Below are 7,443 nucleotides of genomic sequence, written 5' to 3'. Positions count from 1 at the left end.
GGATTTCTCTCTCGAACGCGGTTGATGTGGAGTGCCAGTACATCGTGTCAGCCGCCCGCATGTACGACGAGGTCGACGGGTGGTTGCAGGAAACGCTGCTCCAGGAGACCCCTGACGTGGTGAATCGCTACCGTCTACGCGATGACACGGTGTGGGACGGTGTACAGCACACACTGGAGGAGGTGACTGTGGGCGAGGCCGAGGAACACGCCGCCCAGCACATGTTTGAACGTGTTGAGGCAGCGAAGCTACGTCGGCTGCTAGGCATTGTCACGCGACACTTTCGTGCATCTCACGCTGACGGCGTGGGACACTCGGATGTGGCAGGCACGCAGCGTCCCGCACACGACGCCGCTATGACGTTTTTCTGCGGCGGCGCCTTCATCCTCGGTGGGCCGCATGGTTGTGGTGGTCTCATCGCGGAAGGAGCAGGACGCGGTGTTTCCGCAACTGCTGGCCGGGCTGCGGGGGAGTGACGCGCGGGTTCGCTGCACATGCCAGCTGGTGGAATTTCAGCGGGGTGCAGCGGACGTGTTGGTGACGTACGACTGGATGTTGTGCGTGGCCGGCAGCGAGGACGAAGCGACGCACCGCCCTGTGGAGGTTGTTGTTAATTTTGGCTTTCCACGTGCGTTGATGGCGCCGGGGAGGGAGGAGAGCCTCCTGGAGTGCCTCGTGATACGCACCCGCGCTCTGCTGCACCCCACCGCCACTGCCACTGAAACCGCTAACTCCGCGCAGGCGAACGACGGTGCGACGACTGCCTTTTTTGCGGAAGGTGGAGCCTTCGCAGGGGCGCAGCCGACGGTGGTGACACTTCTGACGGAGCGTCAACTGCACGGACGGTTTGGGCGGCTTTTGGCATCGCGTGCACAGGCGATCGCGTCGATGTGAGGTGCGCCAGCTGGTGTGGCGTGCGGGGGAGAACGTGTTGCCCTCCCACGGGGAGAGAGAGATAGGGAGAGAAAGAAAGAAAGAAAGAAGTGAAGTAAGGGAACGGTGTAGTTTTCGCGGCCACGCTGTTTTTTTTTTTAAAGATGGAATTGCCGTTTTGTTGTGACTTTCTTTCCGTGGTTCTTCCATTTCCTCTCTTTCTCACTGCATGGCGACTGCCCACCGCTCTCCATGCATCCATGCAGGGTATACGCAAACATACGCAACGGCGTTTGTGGACGTCAACGTGCCCCACTTTGCCGCGCAGGACTTCGAGCATTACACTACAAGAGACACGCAGCTGCACGCGTGCTCTCGCGGGGTCTCGTGCTGCGGTCGATGTCACGGCTGACGCTGCCTCCCTCCCTTCGGCGATGGTTTCTTTGGTACCCGCGTCGCGGAGGCGAGTTTCTTGGTGACATGCTTGCTGGCCACAATCTCTTTATCGCCGACGTTCCCCGCAAGTTTGACGCCCAGCATGCGCGCCACTTCTCCTTTACCGATTCGCTCTGCATCACACCACTTTTTGCGCTGACGATGGTCCACTATTTCTCCAGCTTTTTTCTTTACCCCACGCGACGGCAGATGTTTCCGGTGCTCATGACAGAGCTCGCCCGCAAGACGGAGGCACAACTGCAGTGGATGGACGTCATGGCGAAAAGGTCGCCCGAGGGCGTGATTGCGTGGCGGGCCCTGATGGCGGTGACGCAAGTTGTGCTTTTCCCCGCTTGGCTGCTGCTTGCTTCTTTTGCCCCGCAGCTGCTGCACGCCATGCTGGAGCGTACAAACCACATCCTGCACCAAAAACTTGCCTGCGTCAGCAAGGATGCTCCGCCGTTTGTGCAGCAGTACATGACTGAAGCCCGTGAGGCGGAGGCTTTTCACAGCCAACAGCTATGCATCCCCACCGACTACTGTGCGGCTCTTCTTATCACTCTGTTGGTGCTGTACTTGACGTCGTAGATCGTTGCAGATGGCTCCCCTCGGTCTCCGAGGAGGTATATATGTGTCTCAATACATGTCCTCTCTCTCTCTCTGTGTGTGTGTTCTTTTTTTTTGTTTCCGACGTTGTTTTGCAGATGCCATACGTGTTGCTGTTTTTCTCCTGTCTGCTGAACTTTGTGTTTGGGCGGGGGGCACTTGCTACAGTTGCGCAAGCAAGGAACAGGGAAGGGATTCACCACTTTGATTGATTCATTTGAAGAACAAAAATGAGCGGTGATGCCAATTATATTCATAACACGAGGAAGAAGGTGCGCGTTTAGCATCCATCCCTGCAGTGCATACAATCGAAGTTGCGGACATGCGGCTGCTACTGCCTGTTTCGTCCTCTGTATTGAAGTTTCATGGCGCCGTTGAACGCCTCCTTCAGGCTGAAGAACAAAAAACTTTTTCTTGCTTGTGAACCTGAAGAGTGTGATTTCGTCTCCGGTGGGAGAACGCGTTGGCTGCTCGAGTCGTGCTACCAGTTTGAGCGAGAGGCAGGCGCAACAGAAGCCGACGAAGACTTTGAGCGGTGGCTGTCGCGTGAGCAGCGCATCTTAATTTATGGCGCTGACGCGAACTGGGGTCCGTTTTTATACTGGTCATATGGAAGGCCGCTTGTGCCCATTTCTGCCTTTTGCTGGACGCGTGGGCAGACGTGTGATCGGACGCTTCTTGGCTTGCAAGCTGCCGCTTTACCAGGAGGTGATGCGGCAGGCACCAGCGCACTTGTGGACATTTGTGTTGCACGGCGAACTTGTTGTCCTGTACAAGCAGCTGCTTTTGCCTGTGCCATAGGACGCGGACGTGGTCTGCTACGGCACTCAGCAGGAGATGAATAGCATAAGCAGTCAACTTGTCTCTTTGACAAACCATGAGACACCCAAGGAGTTGAATCTGATGCTGCTGAACCCGTCGCTGAATGAGCTCCGTGAATACGTCGGCAGCCGTCGTTGTGCCATCGACATCGGCCTCTGGCAGCTGAGTGATCGCGCGGTGGGTGGGGTGGGGTGGGGGTCGCACTCGCACTCGCATTTCTTTTTTTTTTTGCGCCGATTGCTTCAGGGAGTATTACTTGTATCACGACTTTGGTTTGGCGCTTGGAGAACGCCCACAGTGGTGCAATCCATGGTGGGGCAGCTGCGAGTCAAGATTGCCACACTGCCCGAGGCACGTCTGTTTCGCTTCCGCACCACAGCGGAGCTCGTCTTCTCGATGACTCCCATTCAGAGCGCAGAGTCGTTGCAGGATGACTTTTGGTCGTCACGAATGCCATGACATCCCGCCTGCATCATTCAAAGCCCCGGGTGCACGCACCACTCACAGGGCGCCACAGTATTTGGATTGAGAACGGCGAGGTGTCAGCGGGGTGGTCGCTCTAGCACCAAGCACCATTCCGTTATCGTTGGTGCGCCAAGGAACAGGTGGGAGTTGCACGTGCCCGCATATGTCTGCATCGATGTTGTGCCGGTTGGCTATGCGAGCGATGGTGGCAGCCGCCGGGGATGGCAGGCACGCCCTTAAGGCTTTTACAGCGCCGCTTATGGGGCTGTCAGGGTCAATGTCACGAAGTTTCTTGGCCCGTCGCTCGCGTGCTGGCTGGAGAAGCATGCTTTGTCCCTCGATGCCCTCACTGAAAAGAATGGCGCGATGCCGTTATTCGCTCATTTTGCACCGTTCTTCCCGAGGTGTGCGACTGGAGGATCTCGGCTGCGTCCTTCGCTGGGTGATTCACCCTTCGTCGTGCGACATGGCGGCGAGTGACGTGAAGCGGGCGAGTGAACTCTGGGTGGAAGGGCCGGCTGTATTCAGCGGGGGGGGAATGTTTTTTGTGGCAGACATTGCGGCACTGCTGAGGTCACGCGAGGCGTTTCACTGGGAACCACTTCCGATCATGGCGGCCCACGCACACAATGGCCGATTTTATCAAATGGACTTGGACCACATGGCGCGGAAATATGCCGCCGCCTCCTGCCGCTTCCTGAGAAACTGTCGGCAGAAGCCTCCATCATGCATCGCGTCTAGTAGCACATGCTTCGTGAAAGTGCCTTGCGCTACATTCGTGCGCTGTGGGACAAGGCCCCTCTTGTCCCACTGCCCCAGCGGAAGGAATGGGAGGAAAACTGCGAAAGAAGACTCGGAAAATCCTGCGGAAAAAGGTTAACGTGTGAAGAAGGAGTTGCCGTAAATTCTGCGGGGTGTCTCTATAAATTCCGAGGCTATTAAAAGAATATATAAGGTCCGAAGCAATGAGGAGATGGTAGCTTGCTCTGAAGAGGAAGAAGAAGAAGAGGCGTTTCCTCTGCTTTTAGAGGAATCACTGTAACAACTGACTATGATGCATGTGCTGTCGTCTCCGCAGCTCTCTGTGCATGACGATGAAACTCTTTTTGGCGGAGGATCTTCTTGCGTTGAGCTCTCAGATGAATGGACCGCCACCCCGCCGTAAAAGAGCCTCTACGGCAGTGGTGTCGTGAACGTGGCGGCCAACGTAAACGATTGGACCCCATTCGAAGTGTACCTTAAGGATTTTGCGACGCCGGACGTCACACTTCGCTTCATTGCCGTTGACTTCGTTGAGAAACTTTTGACGTTTGAGGAGCTGCGGCATTACAGCACGGTGGGTTTTCCCCTTTCCTTTCCGAAGGCAGCTCTTACACTGGCCGGATTTGTTTCTGAGTTTGCTGCGGAGACGTGTGCCACGCCGCAGGAACAACTTTGAGTTCCGTTTTGCGGCAAAGGCGTGGAGGTCACGCTGCCGGTGGCAATCTTGGTGGGGCCTGGGCTCGGTGACAGTTCGCTTTTTTCCGCTACATTGTCAGGCGTCTTGTCGGAGTTATGCGGCCTTGGCCGGGGAACACATGACGTGGGGGCACAGGCACTTTGCCTGCAGCAACTTGTCACCAATGGCTGCGTGTTTGAGAGTCTGTATGGCGGCTTGTGTCGTGGCGCAAAGTTCCTGCAGACCAACCCGGGTTTTTGGCAGAGTCCATGTGTTTGCTGGTTGTCAGAACACCTTATTTTTTTTTTTTGAGGATTCACGCTGCACGCCGTGTCACCTGCTCTACTACAGCGGCATTAGCCGCATGAAGAAAGTGACTTGAGAGGAGGTATTGCGTGGGGTGTTTTTGAGCCGCCCACTTCAGCTACGTGTGCTGGCCGAAATGCGCCAGCGGGCAGTTGACTTGCGTGATGCTATCGAACGTGGGGACCTTGAGCACTACGGTGGCCTCATCGGTGTAGCCTGGGAACTGGAAAGGCGTCTGTATTCCGGAGCATGTTCACCAGTCATTGCTGACATAATCTTGAGCGTGGAAAATGGGGTTTGGGACGTGAGGCTTGCGGGGGATTGTGGTGGCGGCGAGGGTGACGGGGGAAGGTATCTCTACTTGGTGCCGAGGAACGCGAGCGCCGCCCAGTGCATCCGGTACGGATTAACACAAAATTCACCAAATACCACGGTGCAATTTGTGGAGATGGGTGTTTCTCAGGGTGATATCGAAGTGAAGCGAATACGAAGCAGAAGGAAGTTTTTAAAGCTTTTTGTTTGTGCGCGTGTCTTCAGTGTTTATACGTGCTACTCTAGCGTGTGGAGTCGTCTTTTGACCACCGTCACCGCTGCGGAGGCAGCTGAAGCTTTTTTCTATGCATGTTTTTGTTGTGTTATCCACTTGCTTCCATTATGGTGGGACAGCGACGGCTTTCGTTTGATGCTCTTTTCCTCCTCCTTGCTCTATTTTTTTCTTGCATCCCGCTTTCTGGACTTGGCGTGGACACTGCTTTCGTGAGCCACGGGCGCGGAAAAGGAAGGAAGGAAGGAAGGAAGGGAGGGCGGGGGGTCTGCTCTTTTGGCTGTGTGTGTGCGCCCGTGGGAGAATGTCACCAAAGCTACAGGCAAAGAAGCAGCGGGTGCGGGTCACCAACCGGGCTCTTGAGGCGCGTCAGTTTTCCACTGTTCGTTTGCCGCGGAGGGCGGAGGCGCAGGTACCGCAGGTAGACGTAGAGCGGATGTACGACGACCGCGGCCGTGAGGGCGGGGACAGCGGCGCGAAGCGAGGTGATGGGAACGGTGGTGAGCAGGCGTCAGTGCCGTCCGTGTTTGACCCCATCCCCGCCGACCCGCTCTTTGTCGTGATTGTGAAATCCAAGTACTGGCCGCCGCCGCCGCTGGAAGAACTGCAGGCGAGAGGCGAGGGGGCCATCAGCGACGGCTTTGACGCCTACGACAGGCGCGAGGATGACAGTGCGGCGCGGAAGGAGCGGGTGAAGGTTGTACGGGGGGAGCTAAACCATCCACGCGGAAAGCCACGACAGAACACGCTTGTACAGTTGGACGATAGCGAGGATGATGGGGACAGAGACGGGGGAGGATGACTAGTAGCGACCCGGGCCACGTTGCGGGATAGGGAGGGGTCCGGTGTGGTTGCCGGTCCGCCATCGTCTGAAGTGCACAGGACGGGGAAGAAGAACGAGCGGCGTACGTGTGCGGTGGCGCTGGCCGTGGCTGGCGGGTGTACAAGTCGTGCAATCTCATTTTACTCTGGATAACAAGGGGAAAATAATAAACAGCAAAGACGAGTGAGGGTGCCTGCGTGAATGATGCTCTTGCAGTGCGTGTATGGTAGACACAGCCCAACTTTCCCTCCTCTCGATAAATATCCTTTCCACTGCTGTCTGTTTTGTCTTATGGACTCACTTTTTTTTTTTTTTCTCTCGCGCTCATACATGCACACTTACCCGCATTCAAGCATGCATATTCACACTGTGGAGCAAATACGGCGGCCGGGGTGCAAACTGCAGTGATACGTGAAATGTGGTGCTCGCGCCCGAAGTACCGCTATGGCGTGACGGCGCTGTTGGAACGCGGCGTGCGGTTTCTTAGCAGTCTGCTCCACGGCGTACCGCACTCGTCGTCGTCGCTGCTCCACTTTAATCCCCCTTCACTTTGGGGCAGGAGCGGGTGCACTTGGGAGGAGTGGAAGCGATGCCTTGAGGAGTCGCTTCGCCGTGGTGGCGCTGCGAGGTGTCTGCTGGACACTCAGCCTCACGCGGTGGAGGTTCGAGCGTCTCTGGTGGCCGCGTTCTTTTCGAAACCCCACTGGAATAACGCCGCCACGCACGGCATGGACGGCAACTCGCTCGCATCACTTGAGAAGGACGTGGCGAACACGGTGGCGGTGCTCTTGCGCCTGCCGGCACGTTTCTTATGGGCCCCACGTGTGGGAAGGGACGCAACGATAGAGAAGCAGCATGGGTCTCAGCAGTCTTCCACAAAACTGCGCGATGCTCCTCGTGTAATGCAGATCGCAGCCTCACAGCATCCCGCGGCTCATGGTAGTGGAGGCCGTATTGTGGGTGCCGGCGGCGGTGGGGGAATGCTGCACAGCACGTCACTGGAGAGCCTTATTGTGCTCCTCACAACTGCCCGGACCCAGGCACATGCTCGTTACCTCAGTGCCCACTTCTCCGGTCCAGAGGAGGAGGCACGCCTGACGCAGCGACTGGTGCTTTACTGCAGCGATCAGT

General features: G+C 56.7%; 9 protein-coding genes across 9 annotated transcripts in view, besides 4 other annotated features; all 9 read left to right on the top strand.

The window, feature by feature from the left end:
- TraAM80_06659 (uncharacterized protein) overlaps positions 1 to 123 on the top strand; it is a gene marked incomplete at both ends in the record, with an annotated part of 2,925 nt that extends 2,802 nt beyond the window's left edge. Inside the window, one exon of the mRNA XM_029383493.1 lies at positions 1 to 123. This exon is cut by the window's left edge and continues 2,802 nt beyond it. Coding sequence (XP_029236659.1) covers positions 1 to 123 — 123 coding nt within the window.
- A 276-nt stretch (positions 124 to 399) lies between these two features.
- TraAM80_06658 (uncharacterized protein) lies at positions 400 to 894 on the top strand (the record flags this gene model as incomplete). Its single annotated transcript, XM_029383492.1, has 1 exon — positions 400 to 894. One exon carries the CDS (start codon positions 400 to 402, stop codon positions 892 to 894), a length of 495 nt encoding a protein of 164 aa, XP_029236658.1.
- A 52-nt stretch (positions 895 to 946) lies between these two features.
- Positions 947 to 982: a microsatellite.
- Positions 983 to 1,125: 143 nt separating this feature from the next.
- Positions 1,126 to 1,896, top strand: TraAM80_06657 (uncharacterized protein; the record flags this gene model as incomplete). The annotated part of the gene is made up of 1 exon (XM_029383491.1): positions 1,126 to 1,896. One exon carries the CDS (start codon positions 1,126 to 1,128, stop codon positions 1,894 to 1,896), a length of 771 nt encoding a protein of 256 aa, XP_029236657.1.
- Positions 1,897 to 2,279: 383 nt separating this feature from the next.
- Positions 2,280 to 2,759, top strand: TraAM80_06656 (putative fucose kinase; the record flags this gene model as incomplete). Its single annotated transcript, XM_029383490.1, has 1 exon — positions 2,280 to 2,759. One exon carries the CDS (start codon positions 2,280 to 2,282, stop codon positions 2,757 to 2,759), a length of 480 nt encoding a protein of 159 aa, XP_029236656.1.
- Positions 2,760 to 2,817: 58 nt separating this feature from the next.
- On the top strand, positions 2,818 to 3,195 carry TraAM80_06655 (putative fucose kinase; the record flags this gene model as incomplete). The annotated part of the gene is made up of 1 exon (XM_029383489.1): positions 2,818 to 3,195. One exon carries the CDS (start codon positions 2,818 to 2,820, stop codon positions 3,193 to 3,195), a length of 378 nt encoding a protein of 125 aa, XP_029236655.1.
- A 169-nt stretch (positions 3,196 to 3,364) lies between these two features.
- TraAM80_06654 (fucose kinase) lies at positions 3,365 to 4,081 on the top strand (the record flags this gene model as incomplete). The annotated part of the gene is made up of 1 exon (XM_029383488.1): positions 3,365 to 4,081. The coding sequence occupies one exon, from the start codon at positions 3,365 to 3,367 to the stop codon at positions 4,079 to 4,081; it is 717 nt and encodes a 238-aa protein (XP_029236654.1).
- A 108-nt stretch (positions 4,082 to 4,189) lies between these two features.
- Positions 4,190 to 4,209: a microsatellite.
- An 872-nt stretch (positions 4,210 to 5,081) lies between these two features.
- On the top strand, positions 5,082 to 5,705 carry TraAM80_06653 (fucose kinase; the record flags this gene model as incomplete). Its single annotated transcript, XM_029383487.1, has 1 exon — positions 5,082 to 5,705. One exon carries the CDS (start codon positions 5,082 to 5,084, stop codon positions 5,703 to 5,705), a length of 624 nt encoding a protein of 207 aa, XP_029236653.1.
- Positions 5,706 to 5,720: 15 nt separating this feature from the next.
- Positions 5,721 to 5,748: a microsatellite.
- Positions 5,749 to 5,793: 45 nt separating this feature from the next.
- Positions 5,794 to 6,291, top strand: TraAM80_06652 (uncharacterized protein; the record flags this gene model as incomplete). Its single annotated transcript, XM_029383486.1, has 1 exon — positions 5,794 to 6,291. One exon carries the CDS (start codon positions 5,794 to 5,796, stop codon positions 6,289 to 6,291), a length of 498 nt encoding a protein of 165 aa, XP_029236652.1.
- Positions 6,292 to 6,398: 107 nt separating this feature from the next.
- Positions 6,399 to 6,428: a microsatellite.
- A 300-nt stretch (positions 6,429 to 6,728) lies between these two features.
- The window catches only part of TraAM80_06651 (tyrosine decarboxylase), a gene marked incomplete at both ends in the record, with an annotated part of 789 nt that continues 74 nt past the window's right edge, over positions 6,729 to 7,443 (top strand). Inside the window, one exon of the mRNA XM_029383485.1 lies at positions 6,729 to 7,443. This exon is cut by the window's right edge and continues 74 nt beyond it. Within this exon, the coding sequence (XP_029236651.1) occupies positions 6,729 to 7,443 (715 nt within the window).

The sequence above is a fragment of the Trypanosoma rangeli genome (assembly GCF_003719475.1).
Source record: "Trypanosoma rangeli strain AM80 chromosome Unknown Tra_15.4_contig_00250, whole genome shotgun sequence".
Lineage (NCBI taxonomy): Eukaryota > Euglenozoa > Kinetoplastea > Trypanosomatida > Trypanosomatidae > Trypanosoma > Trypanosoma rangeli.
The sequence above is the reverse complement of the archived record's forward strand: the minus strand, read 5'-3'. Positions and strand labels throughout refer to the sequence as shown.